Source organism: Cadophora gregata, assembly GCF_030347475.1.
Source record: "Cadophora gregata isolate MNR1 chromosome Unknown scaffold_5, whole genome shotgun sequence".
NCBI classification, from domain to species: domain Eukaryota; kingdom Fungi; phylum Ascomycota; class Leotiomycetes; order Helotiales; family Ploettnerulaceae; genus Cadophora; species Cadophora gregata.
In genome coordinates this window covers 2,321,887-2,341,468 of record NW_026695928.1, presented here as the reverse complement: position 1 = coordinate 2,341,468, position 19,582 = coordinate 2,321,887, and the positions used below count along the sequence as shown (strand labels likewise).

The 19,582-nt window shown below is 47.8% G+C and overlaps 9 protein-coding genes across 9 annotated transcripts; 5 read left to right on the top strand and 4 right to left on the bottom strand.

The window, feature by feature from the left end:
- Positions 1-1,790: 1,790 nt before the first annotated feature.
- Positions 1,791-2,186, top strand: ONS95_011557 (uncharacterized protein; the record flags this gene model as incomplete). Its single annotated transcript, XM_058505183.1, has 1 exon — positions 1,791-2,186. One exon carries the CDS (start codon positions 1,791-1,793, stop codon positions 2,184-2,186), a length of 396 nt encoding a protein of 131 aa, XP_058359740.1.
- Positions 2,187-2,460: 274 nt separating this feature from the next.
- Positions 2,461-2,676, top strand: ONS95_011556 (uncharacterized protein; the record flags this gene model as incomplete). The annotated part of the gene is made up of 1 exon (XM_058505182.1): positions 2,461-2,676. One exon carries the CDS (start codon positions 2,461-2,463, stop codon positions 2,674-2,676), a length of 216 nt encoding a protein of 71 aa, XP_058359739.1.
- Positions 2,677-2,732: 56 nt separating this feature from the next.
- ONS95_011555 (uncharacterized protein) lies at positions 2,733-5,333 on the bottom strand. Its single transcript, XM_058505181.1, has 3 exons — positions 4,884-5,333; positions 4,710-4,813; positions 2,733-4,628 (listed from the first exon to the last, which is right to left on the bottom strand). Exons 1-3 carry the CDS (start codon positions 4,918-4,920, stop codon positions 3,585-3,587), a joined length of 1,185 nt encoding a protein of 394 aa, XP_058359738.1. The 5' UTR covers positions 4,921-5,333; the 3' UTR covers positions 2,733-3,584.
- On the top strand, positions 5,334-6,435 carry ONS95_011554 (uncharacterized protein). Its single transcript, XM_058505180.1, has 2 exons — positions 5,334-5,955; positions 6,086-6,435. Exons 1-2 carry the CDS (start codon positions 5,821-5,823, stop codon positions 6,242-6,244), a joined length of 294 nt encoding a protein of 97 aa, XP_058359737.1. The 5' UTR covers positions 5,334-5,820; the 3' UTR covers positions 6,245-6,435.
- A 164-nt stretch (positions 6,436-6,599) lies between these two features.
- Positions 6,600-8,337, bottom strand: ONS95_011553 (uncharacterized protein; the record flags this gene model as incomplete). Its single annotated transcript, XM_058505179.1, has 2 exons — positions 6,600-8,158; positions 8,220-8,337. The coding sequence occupies 2 exons, from the start codon at positions 8,335-8,337 to the stop codon at positions 6,600-6,602; spliced, it is 1,677 nt and encodes a 558-aa protein (XP_058359736.1).
- A 254-nt stretch (positions 8,338-8,591) lies between these two features.
- On the top strand, positions 8,592-9,619 carry MSRB2 (Peptide methionine sulfoxide reductase B2, chloroplastic). The gene is made up of 2 exons (XM_058505178.1): positions 8,592-8,996; positions 9,054-9,619. Exons 1-2 carry the CDS (start codon positions 8,759-8,761, stop codon positions 9,431-9,433), a joined length of 618 nt encoding a protein of 205 aa, XP_058359735.1. The 5' UTR covers positions 8,592-8,758; the 3' UTR covers positions 9,434-9,619.
- An 811-nt stretch (positions 9,620-10,430) lies between these two features.
- On the bottom strand, positions 10,431-11,792 carry ONS95_011551 (uncharacterized protein; the record flags this gene model as incomplete). The annotated part of the gene is made up of 1 exon (XM_058505177.1): positions 10,431-11,792. The coding sequence occupies one exon, from the start codon at positions 11,790-11,792 to the stop codon at positions 10,431-10,433; it is 1,362 nt and encodes a 453-aa protein (XP_058359734.1).
- A 1,725-nt stretch (positions 11,793-13,517) lies between these two features.
- ONS95_011550 (uncharacterized protein) lies at positions 13,518-14,450 on the top strand (the record flags this gene model as incomplete). The annotated part of the gene is made up of 1 exon (XM_058505176.1): positions 13,518-14,450. One exon carries the CDS (start codon positions 13,518-13,520, stop codon positions 14,448-14,450), a length of 933 nt encoding a protein of 310 aa, XP_058359733.1.
- A 1,380-nt stretch (positions 14,451-15,830) lies between these two features.
- ONS95_011549 (uncharacterized protein) lies at positions 15,831-17,504 on the bottom strand (the record flags this gene model as incomplete). The annotated part of the gene is made up of 1 exon (XM_058505175.1): positions 15,831-17,504. The coding sequence occupies one exon, from the start codon at positions 17,502-17,504 to the stop codon at positions 15,831-15,833; it is 1,674 nt and encodes a 557-aa protein (XP_058359732.1).
- Positions 17,505-19,582: the final 2,078 nt, after the last annotated feature.

The window sequence follows — 19,582 nt, the reverse complement described above, 5'->3', positions numbered from 1 at the left end:
GAAGAAAGACGATCCAGGGAAGTGATTGCTCTGGACCAAGAATCTTCAGCGCCAGGAGGGAAGGTTGCCCTGGGTTGAACATCTTCTTTGCTTGTACTTTATCTTCTTCTGCGAGGGACATTGGGGTCGCTTCTTCGGCTTTGGCGATGCGGGTTCTTTCTTTTGTGGTTTTGTCTCTATTTGATATGTTTTTGATTCTCGAGGCGGCGCGACAAAATGACTCGGTTTGGTGTGCGTTCATAGATGGACGGTGGCGTTCTTCAGAGGCTGCGAGATTGGACTTTTGCGAGCGATCGTTTTTGATACTGCTGAGATGGCAGGTACTTCTTAATAGAAAATCTTTCTTCGGAAATTATAACTGATTGTCATTTGTGCGTGTGAAGTGATCTAGTACTTGATGTTCATTGGGTGGTGCTTGATGCTGTCTGTTTTAGTGCGACTCGGCTGCAACTTGGTATCTTTCATGTTAACATTGCTGTACATGGAGCATGATTTCCGCTTTCTGTGCATGACTACCTGATCGATACTGCACACCTTCCTTTCATGCAGCATTGAACACGAGATATCCAACAAAACAATAAAGAGATCTCAATTGCTAAACAAAAGGGAAAAGTCCGATGAAAAACATTCAGCAGCCCCACAGCCCTGCTATCCTGGCTGAGTTCCAAGCCTCAATTTCATATTATACAACTAGCTACATCACATTGCTGCTGCCTTTGAGTTCTTCTACACAACCAGACGGAGGTTGTTGATCCGAGTAATGATTAGACTCATAACAGAACATTTCTCGCTCCTCGACGGGCAATCTTTTGCTGAGCACCAGAAATGGGAGGCAGACTACAGCATAGAATGTTTCAACGGAGGATTTGACCCCCCACAACAAGGCGAAAGAAATAATGATTATCGAGAATTGGAAGACATTGTTTTCAAGATCTTTCAGGATATGAGTTTGGTCAATCGTCATAGGAGGAATTTCAGATTGATGAGAGATTGGGTGGGGAAAAGACCTTGGTGAGTGCCCCCCTTTCGTTATTATGAGCCTAGAGCAAATGGCTAGGTCAAGTCCCTCATTGAGGAGGACGAAAGAGCTATGAGGGCTCATTCTTTGTCGACCAGGGCTGTTAGAGGTCAGCTACCGTTGCGAGCACCTGATTTGATACTGAAAACTTCGACCACGCTTTCGTCTCTCTTTGAAGTACCAACTTGTCCAAATGTTTGAGCTATTCTTACTAACCAGTGAACTTTAAAAAACAAATTTATCAGTAAGCTGTCAAAATTCCCGATTCAGTATGGACGGTATCCAATAAGATCAAGGGCTTTGGCAGTGAGCAGCATCTTCAAGAATCTTGAAATCTCGCCTTGAAGAAGCATGCTTATTCAGTTTCACTTTGTAGATTATACGACAGTACAAATTCTGCCGAGCCAGATTGGGTACAAGAAGGTACTGCGCAGTTCCATCAGAAAGCGACTCGGCCTTTCCAAAATGGCGACGACGATACGTTACCGCCTGCACCATCTTCCTACAAGAATGTGGCCCCCAAATTGTTTGAATTCTGTCCTATCAATGCAGGATGGAATTGCAAGTTGAAGTATGGGTGCGATTTCCAATGCCAGAGATGTATCCTTTGCAACAAGACATATTATCGAGGTAAAAGCGAAGACCCCAAAGGTTTTGGCAGCACCATCGTAGAACCCCACTGCAAAGACTCCCACAGACTCCATCTGAAGTGCATTTTCTCTACTGGGATGTAAGAGGCAAGTATCTCCACTCATGTCCTACATGCGGTGATATGGCGAAGCTGAACTACGAGACTGTTGGTCTGGATCCTGCACATGGTGATTTCGCGCACAATAACCAGAACTATACTACTGCTGCTAAGGTAGCGATATACCTCCACTCTGATCATCCTGCACTTGCCAAAAAGGCAAGAGAGCTGTATGATGTTCCTGCTGTGCCGCTGATTCCTCGTCAGAGAGGATACAACCCTATGGACTTGAATATCTTTCCAGAGCCGCCGGCGACGGCGGTTGGACGTGCTTATTATGAGAACGAGATACAGCATTATGTGGCGGCGAGAGGATGCCTGTCTTGTAAGTCAAAGACTGCGAGCTTCTTCATTTCTTCTTCCCTGATACTCATCTTCTCGGCCTTCGAACATCCAAACACCCCAGCAAGATTCTTTTAGTCGATTCCTATTCTCTCCCATCCATACCCACTGCGACTCCACAAAACTAACACAACCCTTCTTCCCCCACAGCTGGCGATCCACCTTCTTTCCTCCCGGCCATCAAACAAACACCTTCTTCGCCCACCACCCCACCCCCAACTCTCAACCCACCATATCCACTCAGCGCGAACTCCGACTCCGAAACCCCTACGCCCTCGCAGCCAACATGGACATCTCGCGCATGAACGCTATCCGCAACGCTTCAGACCGGATCGCTAAAGTAACAGGCGATATGTATCTGCAGAGGGAGTTTAACGCTAGGAGAGCGGATGTGTATAATGTTGAGGGGGAGAGATTTTTACCCGGGGCGAGGCTGGCGCCGGTGGTGGAGGCGGCGTTGTTGAGGGGGAGGAGGAGGAGGAGGAGGAGGAGGGAGGAGATGAGGAGGAGGGAGATGAAGAAGAGGGAGATGAAGAGGGGGAGGAGGGGTTTGGGTGGGTTGAGGTAGGTGTGTGGTGCGGTTGGGCTCGGGTGGGTTACAGTGATTCCTCGGATTTGAGGTGATGGAATTTGGATTTGTAATTTCATGGGAATTCGTTTGATATTTGAATTGTAGAAATAGGCTTAGCTTGGACACTCGACTCCTCTGGTCGGCGTAGGGGAGCTTTTTGGTGAATTATGCATTGATCTTTGCTTTGTTTACTTTGCCCCAGATCCACTCTCGCTTGCGAGGTTGCCAATCCCAATCATGATGTCAACATCAGGCAAAGTACACAGAAACCACACTAATCTCAGTATTATCTTGGCAAGAACCATTGGGCGGGCTAACACTTGCTCGAAAACTACTTTTCATTCGCTACTAATCAAAAAGCTTCCTCGAAAATATCTCGTAAAGTGCTTCCAAAGTGTATCAACCAAATCGTCTTAAATCACTAAACTAGCTGGCCACCCAGTATAATAACTTCGCATGACGTAGAATATGTGAGCGAGCAAACAAGCAAGTAAACACCAGGCGCCATTCGTCATATGCAACGACTCCACCCTGTATTTTCCCGCTATCAGATTTCACGAACAGAAATAGCAGGTACGTAAAGGATGTAAAATTTGTTTGCATTGCGTTCGCTTGCTAGAAACGCAAGTACCGCCAGAAGCTTGGAAAGGGATTAAAGTAGCCAAACTAATTGGGGATGCTGATTGTAACTCACATGCGGAGGTGCGACCGCAGAGAGAGGATAAGAAGGAGGAAGAAATGAATGGTAGATGGCTGGAGATTTGACATTATTTTGGTGACAGTGGAAGAATCTATTTCTTCATCTCGACATAGTTGGCTGGGAAGATTCCGGTTCTGGATCCACTGATGCCAGTCCTGTTATAATGTTAGTGGCGCGCAGAGAAATGAATGGTTCTGAAAGTAACTTACCACCAGTCATTCGTACTCTCAGTCTTTTTCGTGACCTGAATAATATCGCCCTTCTTGAATCCCAAATCACCCGGCTGCTCCCCATCAAAAGTAAACAAAGCCACAGCCTCGTTATCGCGGAGAGAACCAGTTTTACTTTGGAAGAGAGGTTTGGGTGCAGAAGGTCTTCCTGGTCCGACTTTACCACTTCCTACCGTACCTGTTGGGCTTCGCGGACTATCTGAGTAGACATAGTCGTCGTCGAAACCTCCACGTCCCCGCCCGGACATAGTACTTGCACCAGTATTGAAGGAATTTACTCTCGCAGCACTGCCAGTGGGACGGTCGTAGATATCGTCCGCCCAAGTACTTGCACGTTTCGGCCTGTCGCTGTATACGTAGTCGTTATCCTGATTTACGCTTCCTGTGCGATCTCTCCGAACACCCTCTCCGTATGCGCTCCCTCTCCTGCCTTCCCAGACTACATCGTCATGTCTGTCGTCGTACACCGGAATATCATTATATGTAGCATCATCTGCTGCAGAAATTCCAGCAAATATCCTCGAATTCAAGACACTCATAAGTGGTTGTGCAGCTGGCGGAGGACGGACAGATCCTTGGAGGAGCTGAACAGCGGTAAAGCGCTGGCCGTAGAGCTTCTCATTTGCATCTCGCCGTTCAATAATAGCACTTCCCTCCAAACTGACACCAGCGAACAATCCCTTTGTCTTACTGTAGCTGAAGATACCTGCTACGCCCTTCATGCTCGCCGCACCAGCAGCTTCAGCATTACGTCCTACTGGTCCGGCAGCTATAGAAACATTGCCGCCGAGAGTGAGAGAACCAGCTTGTGAGAATGTCCGTACGGCCGCGGCATCGTTCAAAATGAAGACAAAGTCTGTGATTTCGAACCCGATCTGCCCGCCGAATCCGGCTCCACCGGTTCCAATAGCTGAAGGCGCACTCCAGGTGCCGTCTGCAAGGCGCGCAACCACGACCCCATTTCCATATCGTCCTGAGCCGAGGAAGCCTGCCTTGATGACTGTGAGGATCGCAAGTCCCTAAGCTTCCGGTTAGCTATGTCATAGGTTGGGAAGCTTAAGCAGCTCGGGAGAACGAAGAACTGCGCAGAAGTGGCGTACCTTTGCATTTGCGAGAACTTGAGGAGGAATGATCTTATCTGGACCGAAAGCCTGGCGAGGGTCGACGAAGGAAGCCAGAATCTTGCCACATTTCTTACATTCCGCTGGAGGAGGCCAGGTCAGTCAGCTATCTGTTCCGGCACTTACATATCCAGAGTTAATTCGAGTACTTACACGCCATAGACGAGGGAAGAGGATTATGGAGACCCATATCTGCGGAAAATACCTGCGACGATCCGGGAAGTAGGGAGAAATAGGTTGGTTGTTGCGCTGACTGTGAAATCTCTCGAAGAGTGTTGCGAGTGAGATAGGGTCAAGGGTGGTTGGTGGGGTAAGTTTGCGGCTCTAAGGGAAGAAGATCCGCCGGAGGCGTATGTTCGTTCAAGGGTTCGCAGCTCTGCCGTGAATGCAATGCCGGTGGGTGCCTTTCCTGTGCCTGAATATGCACCTCAAGCAGAAGAAATCCAAGAGCGATGAGGGCCCGGTATGTGAATAATATTTACTTGTGAGCAATGATCGCAGACCGCAAGATGACTTTACCAAGAGACCGTCTGTGCTTACAATTTAAGGTGTAGAAATGATCGAGATGATGTCGCCAGAAAAGCCACGAGTGTGGCTGAGCCAGCTTCTCCACGCGGACTTTGTTAGGGCCGACTAAGGCTACTCTCTTCCAGACCTCGCTCGACTTCACTCGACGACTTCCGCGTATGCACAGAGTTCATCCATACAACTCTCTTCACTTGACTTTGCCTCCATCCACGTATCCCCCCTTGCCATCAGTCACTCCGCTCGCGAGTAGCAATTCTAAGCTCGGGCGCCCCAGCGTACCTGTGCGACAAAGAAGATTTACCTCCGTCAAGTGAAACAAGACCCTCTCCGCCTTGTTCAGCCCCGTCTCCATACCCTCCGAATCCAGTTCAACAACCACAACCTCACCCCGAACCTTAACCCTCTACGTGCGCAAGCCAAACCCAGGCCTGGATTACACGTCTGCCATACAACTCTACTTTCCTGCGCCAACCTACGCTTTCAAGCCTATATCCAAATTCTACAATACCCACATCACGAAGAGGATAGGAGGCCATCCCGGGCGGGAAAGAAAGCACACACAATGTCCGACGCCTACGAACGCGAGCGCCAGAATAACTCCCGGCTATCTGAGCTATCTGCGAAAGTCACAGCATTAAGGGGCGTCACAGTAGATATCTACGACAATGCGAGGGCACAAGATGTTATTGACGATACGGTTAGTCTTCCTTCTCCTTTTCTCCCCTGAATTCTTCTTCGCCCTTCTAATGTCACCTTCCTGCGTCCACAGTTTCATTTATGTTGGTACTTGTAGTTTGAAGCTTGTACGTATGCTAACAGGTCAATAGTCTGGCAAATTCTCATCTATGAGCACGAGTCTGAAAGGCTCGGCGGGGAGATTGGGGCGGATGGCTGCAAGTGGGAATAAGGTCGCTATATTCAAGTTGAGCGGGATAATCATTGGGACGGTGTTGGTGCTGTGGTTTATATGGGGACTGTTTGTCTGAAAGGGCGTGATCATGGAAGTTTAAAGCAAGACTGGGTAGAATAGGGGAGGAAAATAAATGCATGATGGAGCATCAAGGCATAAGGACACAGACACTGTTTGGGCGTACATTTGGAAAGGCGGATACCTATTGTATTGTACTGTACCTAAAACATACTGCAGCATAGCAAGGGCGTTAGGTTTGGAGAGCGAAATATATTATTTGTCACGAAGTCCTCGAGCGGGGGCACTTTTCAGTGGTCCCTTGCATTTGAACATGAATCTGGAGGACGTGTATGCGGAAATCATAGATTGGCAGGTATCTTTCTACCAAAGAAATCCACATGCGATCTACTTTTCGATATCACCCGCTCGCTTTATTCCCAAACATTGGAAAACAGATCCTCGCTCGCTCCATATGCTGATTTCGCCTGGGTGGTGGTACCAGCTCCTGGCGTAACAGGTGCAGCACTGCTCCAGCCTCCGAAATCGTCATCTGCACTCACTTTCGGCGGCGCACTGCTTCCTGTGCTAAATCCGCCACTGCCACCTGGAACAATACTTTGATTTGCCAATGATGTTCCTCCGGCGCCCCATCCAAAATCTCCTGTGCTTGCTGACTGAGGTGCTGCTTTGCTCAATGTAGGACTTGTCTTTGCTGTAGAACCCCATGCGTCGTTCGATCCCCAGGCATCGCTATTATTCCACCCGCTGGAGGCTGCTGGTGGGGACTGAGGTTTGGGTGGAGGTGCTGGGGCGGGCTGTGAGAGGTTAAAGACTGACGAGTGTTGGGTGGTAGGTGATGCGACCATAGGCTTGGCAGCTGGCTGAGAAGGCGTAGAGAAGTCGAATAGGTCGTCCAGACCGGAGCTTGTCTTTGAGATAGGAGGAGGCGACATTCCGGGGGCTGAATCAAACGCACCGAAGCCACTCGATGAGCTGAACCCGCGGTTGGGCTGAGTTGGTGCTGGTGTAGGCTTGGTATCAAAGAAGCTCCCTCCTCCAAGATTGGCAGGTGGGGAGGAAACTTGGGATGGTGTCTTCTGGTGGCTTGACAAATTGCCTAAGCCTGAAAACGCAGATTGCTTTGCAGGTGCCTGCATTGCAGGAGCAGCCTGGTTAGAGAAGCTCAAGCTGCTAAAAGCATCATTCATTCCTCCAAAACTGCTTTGTGTTGGTGGAGGAGATTGCTGTGGGGATTGCATACCACCAAATGACCCTTGTGAGGCATGAGATGGTTGCTGCTGAGGCTGTGGTCGAGGAGCGGAGGCATATAGAGACAAGATAGACTGTTTCAAGTCTGGCCGCGATTGTGCTCCTGGAGTGGGAGCTGCGCTGGATGGTCGGTTTGGTGGAGGAGCCTCAGTACCAAAGAAGTCCAGACCAAGGAGAGAGTCTGCAGGTTTCGTTTGCTTGGGAGGAGCTGGCTCTGATTTTGGAGGCGGTCTCGCTGGAACTGCAGCCGCAGAGCTAGCCCTTTGCACTGGAGCATCGTCTCCAAACAGATCTGGCTGTTGCGCTCTCCTTACTTGCGAAGGCCCAGCGGCCTGTCCTCCCAAAGCTTTTTGTGAAGTCGATCGCTCAATTGCATGCTTCTCCTTGACCAGACTCAACGGCACATCATCATCTCCTTCAGCATCGAGAGTTGAAGGATCCGGTATTGGTCCCTCCATAACCCATCTCTTAGACTCGTACTTTGTCCTGATGAAGTTCTCGATTTTCGATTCCGACGGTACGTGCCCTGGTGCCAACTTTGCCTCCCAGTATTTGTTCGCTCTTGAATTACCCCATTTCAAAACGCTCTGCAATTGCTCGTCGGTCCAGGCATCTAGATCCACGGATTTGACTCTGCTGATATGTGTTCCCATGCCTCGATGAATGCCAGAACATCTTATGCAAATGAAGATACCCAAGTTCCAGCTTGCCCATCTCGGATCTGCGCAAAAACACTATTAGCTTTTGATTTAAGATACCAAAGTAAACAATGTCCAGCTTACGTTTATTTCTCTTGCAATCCGCACATGTCTTATTTCCCTCCAATTTCAGCAGGCTCTTGATGGTCTGCGTGTTTTGCGCCGCGCGCTCAGCAGCAGGATTCGGGGGCCTACGTGACATATCGGCGCTTGAATGGAATCAAGCTCGGGGATTATTTTGCAACTCGACGAGGGTGCAATTTTTGTGTGAGATTGTTGGTTGTGGTGCTGTCTGTCATCAAGAGTGGCCGCCTTGATTCCACATCGCCTTCGACAAAGCGTAGCCTGTCGCCTGTCTCAAGCTGTGGCTGGCGCTAAAGTGGACGTGGACAGAGACAGGCAGACAGGGTCGGACTCTCGGGACGTGGCTGAAGGTGGGGTCAGCTTCGACTGACATCATGATTGGCGGGGGATTGGGAGGGAGCTCCAATATTTGAAATACTCCTGCCGCAGTAACTGTGCCACCGTAACCGTAACATACCTATTCCTAAAGCTTCCCTATCACTCGATATTGCTTTGAATTTGATACCATTCAGTCACCTCCGATTCCCTATAAGACCTCGATGCGCTTTCCAACCTTCCCAACTCTTCTCCGTACATTCTACACCCTCAGCAACTACACTGCCCGCGCCTCAACCCAATACAAAGCTCTTCAGCCTTTAACTCGAGGAACAGTTCTCAAGTCAATGCCAACCATCCCTTTCCTGTCCAGTCTCTTCGGTACAAGCAGCAGCAGCTCCTCCAACATGTCTCATCCAGTCCAGAAAACCGACGACGAGTGGCGAGCAGTTCTCAATAAAGGTACGAACTTCTCCTCCTCCATCTATACCATTGGCTATGTACTGACAGACCTAACAGAGCAATTCCGGGTCCTCAGACGAAAAGGAACCGAAGCTCCATTCGTTGGCAAATACGACAAGCACATGCCAGAAGAAGGAGTCTACACATGTGCCGGCTGCGACGCACCTCTTTACAAAGCAAACCACAAGTTCAAGTCCGGCTGCGGATGGCCGGCATACTTCGACAACATCCCTGGCGCGGTGACTAGACATGAGGATCGCACATTGGGCATGTCGAGAACGGAAATCGTGTGCTCGAATTGTGGTGGTCATTTGGGACATGTTTTCAAAGGAGAGGGATATGACACGCCTACGGATGAGAGGCATTGTGTGAACAGTATCAGCATGAAGTTCTCGCCGGAGGATAAGGTGGTGGATAAGACGGATAGCAAAGTCTGATTTGGTGTGTGTTGCAAGAGTGTGGTGTTGAGAGATATCCGGGTAGAGGGAGTTGTGTATGTAGAGATGGTATTACAATTATGAAAGGAATGGCATTGGATTAGTGACTATATCATTGGATGCATTAAGCCAGCTCTCCTTCTTATTTATTTTTTGATTTACACTTGACCCTCAGGAGCTCACCGGCAAACAGTTGACCCCTTCTAAGATCTCTGGAAGCCTGTATCCTGGAAGCACTGATCAATTTGAGAGTCTTAGAAGGAGGAAAGCAGAATTCCATTCGCCATTCGGCCAAACTTTCTTTGAGAAAGCTATAACCACCCACTCAAAGCTCTAACGATATCTCCAGCATGCCGACTCAGAAGATCTGGGATTCCTCTACTCTGTCATGGTTGTCGATGCCAGTATCAACGTCGCAGTCGGTGGTACTGCAGGTGTTGAGACGGGACTATGTTTCTTTGCAGATGAGCCAGTCGATCGCTCGCCTATAAGAGGTACAGTTGTTTCTAGAGTAGCGATTGCTCATGCAAAAGGTTTAAGCAAATTAGGCGAGATGGACGTATCATTGCTTGTGTCGAATGGTTTTCAGTGGTGCAAAGCATTTGCTGGCTCTGTGTTTAAGGAATTTGAGCGGCCGAAAGTTGGCGGTGATAATCAAGCTTGTGTAAGTGTCAAGTATGAAGGAAATGCGTACTATACGGGCTTTCATTGTCTTGTTGTTAGAGGTAATTTCCAACATAGCATTTCCCTCCTTGCCCCGAAGGAATAGCCAAGGATGAGTTTAGCGAGAACAACATGCCAAGCACATTTCATGTTCTTTAGCCACTGTTTCTCCTACAGCGCTTCTCGAGTGCTAATTTTTGAAAAATAGTGGTAATAATATCATTTACGCTACACTCGTTATACAATGGTATCTCAACAGTCAGGCAGGCCCATCCAAATACCTAAGCAACGCTGTAGTAAGGCCATGACCACGCCAACGACAACAGTCTTCACATCAATACTCATCATACCCATCCAGCGAGATATTGAAGACCCATCGCTTCCCAGTCGGAAACCAATGGCACTGATACCAAGTAACCGTATGTTTCGTAACCAAATTCGTCCCCGACTTCCTCATCCGGTACCTTTTATTCTCCATATCCGCCTCCAGAACTTCCTCCCCCTGTCTGACCAACGCCGCAGTAGCTTTATCGGCTTGCTTACGCCTCTCAGCATCCCAGTCAGGATGATACCATGTGGGCTTTGGGGGTCGGACGCAGACTGTCCATTGGCTGTTGGCTTTGGGAACTCCGGCGTACCAGCCGCTTGGTGGTGGGAATTCGGTGATTGAATTGAGTTGGTGTGCTTCCCTCATTTTGGCGACAGTTGCTTCTTCGTACTCTTTTTGGAATGGTTCTGCTTCCCAGAGATCATCTTCTTGCTCTGCTTCTGCTGACTTCAATATGGCTTCTGCGTCGTCCTGGCTGCTTGATGGGGTTGCTTTGGTGCAAGTTTTCCGAGAGACTTTGAATTTCCCCATGGCTGGTTCGCGAGTCTTGACACTTCTCTTCTTAACCTTTGATCTATTCATTTCCTCTTCAACCCTTGAATAAATGTTCATAGACATCCTGTCATCTGGATCATAATCCTCATCCGCGTGACTAACTCTCTTCCTCTTTCGGGTTCTTGAGCATATTTTCCGTGTCGGAGGCTGGTGTTCTTCTTCCGTCTCCGTTTCTGTATCTTCCCGTACTACAGTCACGTTCTGATTGGTATCCAGCGGGAGCATGAGCCTCTTGCTCGGTGTGTGCTCCTTGGCTGGTGGCGCTTTATTCGCTGACGTGATCCTCCTATCCGGTGATTCTTTCTCACCATCTGAACTGCTGCGTCCTCGGCGTGACATTTTCGGTGGATGAGGAGCTTGTGTACTGGTATCGACAATTATCGTGCTACTTGCTTCAGACATGCTTCGTTGATAATCGGTTGATAGTGTGCCAAGAGATATTCTGTGATTGGAGACGAAGATGTTGAGCTGGTATGATGTTTGACTGATATTTTGACTCCCAGCATGTTTGCGCCTTCCTCTTTGAGAGGGCTTTGTGAGTGGGTTATACTTTAAGGCTTCTGAGCAGGACTCAAGGAAGGAACCATCCAGATCGAAATCTGCGAATATTTCTGAAGGGACGTCTGAGAGGATTGATGTTGTGTCGGACATTTCTGCGGCTCCACAGAAGAGAGTCTCGTGTGTATCTGGCTCCGATGCATTGCTTCCATCGATATCAAAATCCTTGAATAGTTCAGAATCCACATCCGAGAGGACTGATGAGGTATCAGACAGTTCTCCGTCGGCTTTTTCTTCGAAGATATTGTCTTCCATGATTGGTGGTTGGTCCCGAGTTGCGTGAAATAGTCCTCTGGGTGAGACAGTGAAGCTGGGTTGGAAACACTCGGGCCACTGGGGTGCCGGCAACGATTATATTTTTGAGTTATCCTGTGTAGATTTTAGCTATATATATATCCAAAGTGCTCAGCGTTGATATGTGGCGCTGCTCTGGGAGGTTTGTTGAGGTTGATTTACATTTTCCCCCGAGGTGCCAATGTCGACGTCTAGTGCCTGGTTGGCGTACCAGTCTTTCTGACTTCTAGCTCCATGCCATTTATTTTAGCTCTAAGATTATGCCCACAACATCGCAGTAGCTGATCACAACTCTTTCATATTCTTGTTAGATAGCAATAGATCTTCACATAGTGCTTATGATGGCTATCGAGCCACAGAGAGAGCGTGTGTCCAGGGGTTCGTGAAAGGTTCTGGTATGGCCATTTTATGGCCTTTACACAACCTCCTAAAATGAGTACAAGGCTGCTATAACACTCTTATTCTATAGATACCCGAAATTCCTACACGTTTTTAGAACAATAATTATATGTGGGTGGAGATCCTTCAAAGTGTCCTGCCTAGTGTTCATCCAGTCCACCTAGGTCGGTTTAGTGGCAATTTAAGCGAGGTACAAGACAACAAAGCAACCCCACAAAATATTGCGTTGTGCCTAGAGGTGCTGCCGCCAAGTAGTACACGTGAATATATCTGCCCGGCACCACGGAGTCCTCGACATGTGTACGGGCGGTCTGACTCCGGAACGTGACGTGGGTGGTAAGATTATGTCATGATTCAGTGTCCTATGAAACTACCTCATGACCACCGGCTACGTGGTTTCGTTAGCACTGTAGTTGAAGCTCTTTACAGGGCATTTAAACATACTTATACACTGTAAAAACACTTCAATTCAAGATTGGATAAGGTGGATGACACTGAGTTAAGGGGCTGTAGAGGCTTCAGGTCTGATCACACGAAAAGACAAGGGGAAAAGACAAACGATAAGGTAAGCGAAATTCTCGGGTTCGAGAGACGCATACCATTCTCTTTCCCTTAAGCATCTTCCTTTCTTCTTTCTTTACTATTTTCCTCTTACACCCTCGCCTTCTCGCTTTCTTGGATTTCTTCCCGCAGTAGTCCCACCTTGTAGTCCCCTCGTAATCTTCTCTTGTGGTCCTCCCTTGCCTTGTACCTCCCTTGTTAACCCCCCTTTAAGAAGCTTTTCAAAACGGGTTTAACTTTTGAAGCTGTGAATTTGATCCTGATCCTGAGAAGCTCTGAAGTGCCGAGGCTCCGAGACCCCCTGTTTTAACACTCTAAGCTCTCGTTTATGAACCACTTGGCGTGACTCCTCATTTGTACCACCTTGTTCTGACCAATCAATTCAACAGGAACTAAACTCTAAAACCTCATGGTAAGTGTCCATGAGGTGTTTCTTCGGGATGTTCCCAAGGAATGATGCCCAACAGGTCAGCCGGACTCACCAGGAAGACCGTGAATCAACTTAATTAAAATACACTCGAAAGTGATTAATATCCCTCAAGTGAAGATTATTACCGATCTGAGCTGTACCTTAGGCCAGCTAAGCAAATGTCCAATTCGTCTTGCATGCATTAGTGAATATGCTGGCACCCGAAGTGGCGGATATGGGTATAGAATACCAATTCCTACCCCTCTAAGCATCGGATATTTCTACCAGCTTACATCTTCCACTACATTTTCACCACAATGACCTCCTCAAGTGAACCAAAGCCCGGCTTCTCAAGCCCTGACTTCAGCTGGGACATTTACATCAAATACAGACCAGCCTATCCCAGATCTTTCTGGGATTGCATCTATAACTACCACGACTCCCACTCGGGTCAATATGGGGTCGCACATGATGTTGGATCAGGTGCTGGTATAGCATCACACGACCTGGCTCGAAAGTTTCGGCACGTTATCGTCTCAGACCCAAACGACAATTACACAAACATCGCATCCGAGCGCCTGATTTCTCAGTATGGGCATCCCAAAGAAAAGTTTACTTTCTTACAAGAGAAAGGAGAGAAAAGTAGTGTAAAGAATGCGACAGTGGATCTGCTTGTTGTTTGTGAAGCAATCCACTGGATGGATGTTGATTTGGCCATGGAAGAATTCGCGAGACAACTAAAGCCTGGCGGAACACTTGCGATCTCGCATTACGGTCGACCCATTATGATTGATAATCCTCGAGCACAGAGTATCTGGGATCGTATCTTCGATATATGGGTAGAAAGGAATTTCTATCGGGATGAAGTTCATACGAGGACCGTCAAAAATGGGGACACTGGGCTTGATGTCGTTCAGTTTTCTCCTGAACATTGGAAAGAGGGTGTGAAGCGGATTTGGATCAATACTGGAGGACAAGAGGATGCCTTTTCAATGAGTGTAAGACATACCGATCCATTTCCAAGTCGGGTAGGAGCGGGGGAGGTCAAAGTTTTGATTGAGAACGACGGGGATTGGATGGACGAAGGAGACCTACAGTGGTTGAAGGGGCTGTTCGCTACTTTCATCCCAGCGATTCCAGAAGAGAAGATCAATGATCTCTGGGATGAGATGGATGATGCAGTTGGGAAGGGAAACAAAATCAGGTTTACTTGGCCAGTCGTGCAGTTGTTGGCAACGAAGCGATGCTAGAACAATAGTTTGTTGACTCCTCCACAATACGAGCTTCCTCAAACATCATAGTACCACGAGAACTTGCAATACAAACACCATATCAAAAGTTGATAGACCTGCACAAGCTGCAAAGCATGGCGGCCAGAAAGCGAGGTTGGAACAGCGGTATGCTCAAGAGAATGTTCTGGGCTACCAAACGCCTCGCAATTCCCTCTGTACTATGACTTTCAGGCTTCAAGTAATGTAAGAGAAAGATCCTTTGAGATGCAGGCTCTTTCCCGAGTAGTGAATTTCCAGGTTTTGCGCTGCTACTCAAAAATACATGCTCAGTTGTGGCACCAGAAACTTCTCTACGTCCACACCGGGTACAGAATCCCTCTCATTCCTTGTAGAATGATCATTTGAGGAAGTGTGTGGTTTCTTCATAGACCCAGTGAGTTGAAGACCTCCATTGAGCCCGTGGCCTGGAACTCGTATCGTGACATGCTTGTTGGAAACGAGCGAGGAGGGGTTCCCGCTGTTTATTGGAAGGGCTGTCACAGCCGTGAGAGCTGTGGCGAGGAAGAGGACGCCCTTACTAGCGACCATGTTGAATCCCGATACTGTATTGCTCTTGGAAGGATTGTCTCTTGAGGTGCGGGGATGGGAGTAACGAGATTGTTGTGGGCAATAGAGACTCAGAAGATCCTCGTAGGAGAACTGCGAGTGGTTGATAGCTGGACGTGGGAGTGGCAATATTCGACGACAGACGTTTTTGAGAACGAGATCGAAAGCACTTCAAAGTTAGAAAGGTCGTAGGAAAAATCATGTTCATATTTGGGGAAGGTTCATCAAAGATAAACGAAGGGACCTAAGATCTTACATGCGTCTCGCACGTTCGCGGTCTGGGCTGTACCATTGTACGTCAATATGGCAGCTCGTCACCTGTTAGGCGCCCGCCATTTCTCCTAAAGAGAGTTTCCAGTAGCCCAAGCTCAGCCCGGAAGTCGAAGTACCGTTTGTTCTCATGCTTACTTTTATGGCAATTAATTCTTGTGGCCAAAATGCTTGCAAGGCTCGAACGCTCAAGAAGCTTGCTGGTCAGAAGTGTCCATGGGACTGTTGACAGCTGGGCTTGTGGATTCACTTCAGGTACGTCTATGGTTGATACTTTTTGTAGGTTGGACCCTGTACCTGTAGAGCGGGGAAAGATCACGTTCCACTAATATAAGCAACACTGAGACTAAATAATGAAAGAATGACTTCTCAATTCGTCAGCTAATAGGTGTTTCGTTCCTGAGTAAGAAATGTGCTTTACCGAAATGCTGCCCCTTCAACACATATCTAGAGGTCGATCCAGCTTAAAAAGAGAAGCACCGCGCTGGCTATAAATGTGTTGGTCGTCCGCCGCCAACTCAATTACCACCAGTTCATTCCATCCTCGCCACTGATAACTTCAAGCCCTTTGGATTCCGGTGGCAATTGTTCACTTCCCTCATTCGAGCCAAGACCATTGCGCTGAGTTGGACTTGCCTCCAATTGCATCGATGCAGCCTGCCACCTCAGGAGATCATCCAGTCGCTGGTCATACCAAATCTCAGCCATCCATCGAATGCACTTCGTCAAGTATTGCTCATCAACCTTGCAAGCCTTGATTCTTTGCTTCTCTTCACGCAAGATATCATCAGAGACGTACTGCATGAATCTCTTCTTGCTTGACTTGTCCATAGGCATGGCATACTCTAGCTTCATCACTTGCCAAACCTGTTGTAGTCTCGGCTCTGTGGTAGTAGCATAAGCAAACTGTCTTGTTCTTTCAATCATATCGTCGCCCAGCACTGTGATGTCAGCTTTGGCTATGGGTTTTGGCAGATCGGCCGTTCTGGTGACAACAAAATCCGGACCCTTGGTCTTGACCCACATACGAGGATCCATGCCAAGTGGTTGCGCAGCTTTCCAGACAACTCCTTCTCCTCTACCGATGATCCCGAATGTCTTGCTGAATGGACATGTCTTCTCCACTTCCAGAGCGACCGCCATCATGCGTTGTTGACAAGTTGCGAGATCGGTGACATCCAACTCCTCCAAGAAGAAACCGCCGCGAGCAATATGGACGATCCCAGCATCCTCGTCTTCAATGTCAGCGTATAGTTGATCATCAAGCCAGAAGTTGTTGAGTGAGATGGATGTGATAACGAAGTACTTTCTTGGAAGGCCATCGAGCGCGACATTCTTCTGGATTCCTGGTCCGACCCATTCCCCAGCAATGATCAACGGATGGGTCTCACTCAGCTTTTTGTTTCTGTTCAATTCCATCCACCTGCCTTCGATTCTTTGCTTTAACCGTAGCAGGTTCTTCTCAAGGCCAAACATAGTCTTTGCAAAACCCATGATGTCATGTTTTTCATCGAGGGCAGGTTTATTTCTGGATTGCAAACGAATTGTGTTGTTTGGGTTGATCACAACATCGGCATGCTGTCCATGTAGTTTGACAGTGCCAGTGAACCGGATTAATCGGGTGACCTCGTCTCGCAGAACATTGACGGCTCTATCACGATTGGGCTTGCGGTTATCAACCCGGTATCGGCTCTCAATGAGATTGAGATCACCGGTGATTTTTGGGAAAAGTGTGGACGCCTTCGAGTCTGGAAAAGAGGTGATGAAAGTCTCAGGGACGATGACGGGTGCTGGAGGAGCCATAATTGGGGTCTTGGACTTCGACTTTGGCTTGCCTTTGGCATTGCGGGTACTGCTATTATTTGCTTGATGGAAGACACCAGGATTGTGTCTTTTGTTGGACGTGTCCATTCCTTGGACTGCTTTTGGTTGACTGTTTGCTGGTGGGGTGTGGCCGTGACCAGGTGTGGTGGTTGGAACTTTGATGTTGTTGGCTGAACTGTGGTTCAAGGAGTTCGAAGTATTTTTATTCTTCAAGGTGGCGACTTTGTCTTTCTTCTTTCCACCGAAATCTACAGCTAGAGTGTTCATGCTGAGCTGAGATGTACTAGGTAGAGTGACAAGGTTACCAGACTTCTTGAATTGGAGAGTGTCTCTGGTGAACTCTTGGACTGGGGGGACATTTGGCTCTACCATTGAGACTCACTCTTGATTTGGAAATCAGAGAACTTTTGAGACTGCTGTTTTTGGTGAAAAGAGTTGCCTTCTTGAGTATCAAGTGAAGAGGTGCAAAAATTTGTGGAGAGTCGACTACGAGAGCTGGAAATCACTATCCAAGTCGTGAATCCAAAGTCAAACTATGCAGCAAGAATTAATGATTTGTCGATGAAGAAAGCCCCGCTAATGACAAAAACTAGAACTGTGAAGGCGTCCAAGGCTTAGTTGCAGAAATTGGTCTGGCGATATCGTCGACACAGAATGAGGTGAGCATAGATTGGAAGTCTCTGTGCAAAGGAAGAAGTTGGCAAGAAGACCCAAAGTACTTTGAGAGTAGTAAGCGAATATTTCAGTCAACAGGGAGGCGCGCTAATTCACCCAACTAGTTTTTGTGGAATCCAGTACAAGCGGCCTTTCGTGTGAAAGGGATGGAAAGGACGATACACCTCAGCAGGAACATTATTTAACACACACTGGCAGCAATGGTGCATATCTAATATTATCATCCCTGTGCAGTACATTATTATTGGAGTGAACCTACAAGATGATGGATATCCTTGCAAACGAAGTACAACGGTGAGAGTGACAACGATGCCCCCTGGCGGTCTGAGTTCACTTTGAAAAAACTCGCTTGTGGCAGTAAACAACCACGTTCGAGCGGACTTTTCGGCAGTGGATGTCAACTCCTAGATGCTCTGCAAATTGAGTTCAATTCGAAAAATACTATTATATGAAATAGTCTGCAAGAGGATTCGGACTGATTCAGAGATGATAGCAAACAAAGTGTGCTGCTAGCCTCCCACAAACCTCGATGCCTGGTGACAGTCAGCGCCGCTAATTGGTTTGTGGAAACGTGCTTCTATTATTGACATTCCAAAAGGAAAGAAGTCACAGAATTCTGCCGTGCACCCCTCTAGGTCACACTTCTACGTCTCATCCCATCTCCTCCTTGAATCTCGACTATCTGCGTCACACTCTCAGCGCTCTCATTCCCCTCCCGCTCAGTGTACTCCACGACGTAATTTCGCTCATATGCAATACCTTCACTCCTGACTGGCGGTCTTATTTCCGCTCGGCACTCAACCTGGAGCATCTGATTTGGGTTGACCGAGAAGCGTTTTTGGCTAGCGTCAGAATCTACCGTAACGGGTTTGAAGTGTGCCATCAGTTTTAGCAGCAGGGCTCGAAAGGATGGCATGCAAACGCAGATGAGACCAATATCTAGTTCCATTACCGACCACATTCCTGGGTCGCAATAATCCCCTGTATAGATATTCGTGAGCTTTTGAATCGAGCCAAGTGGTAGCCATTTATACGACTACCTCACAGGTCTGGTTTGAAGTGCTGGCAAAATTGACGAGAGACTTTAGCCGAAGAACGCTGATAACGGTCACTCTGAACGAAGAGACGTGTTGTTAGCTCTTTGTGCAGATGAATGAAGTAGTAACCGGACGATGAAAACTAAAAAAAAAATCGCTCACATTATACCAACGCTCAACCATGGCTGTCACCCAAAACTTCTTTCTTATTCCCAGCTGCAGTTTGATAACCTGACTTATTGGCAGTCCTAGCGTAACCAGATCCAAGAAAATACAACTTCCAGCATTCGAAAATGCCAATGCATTAATGTCAACGCACTTTCCATGGTGTTCACCATCCCACGACGTCCTGTCATGAATCCAGTAGTCAGTAGTCTAGCCCCTGTGAAAGCAAATGTACCGCAGTCGGAGATAGGGACTTCTGCCACATTGGAAACACAAAGTTCATATATACTAACCAGACATAATGTAAAGGTTGGCAAATCGTGCAAACAACAATGACACATACGAGAGCGAGTACGGCGTTGAGTTCTATAAGTGACCAGACAACCTGGCGAAAACGTCGAGATGGGAAAATGCGGAAAAGGAAAAGGAGGAATGCGATTTTGAGTAGAGAAATTGATAAGAAGTATAATAACTCATTGACCCAAAAGAACTGTAGTATTATTGTTAGAAACTCGTAGATTGCCTCAAGGGAGATGAGATGTAGGAAGCAGAACCTTCAGAAGATGGGTTATG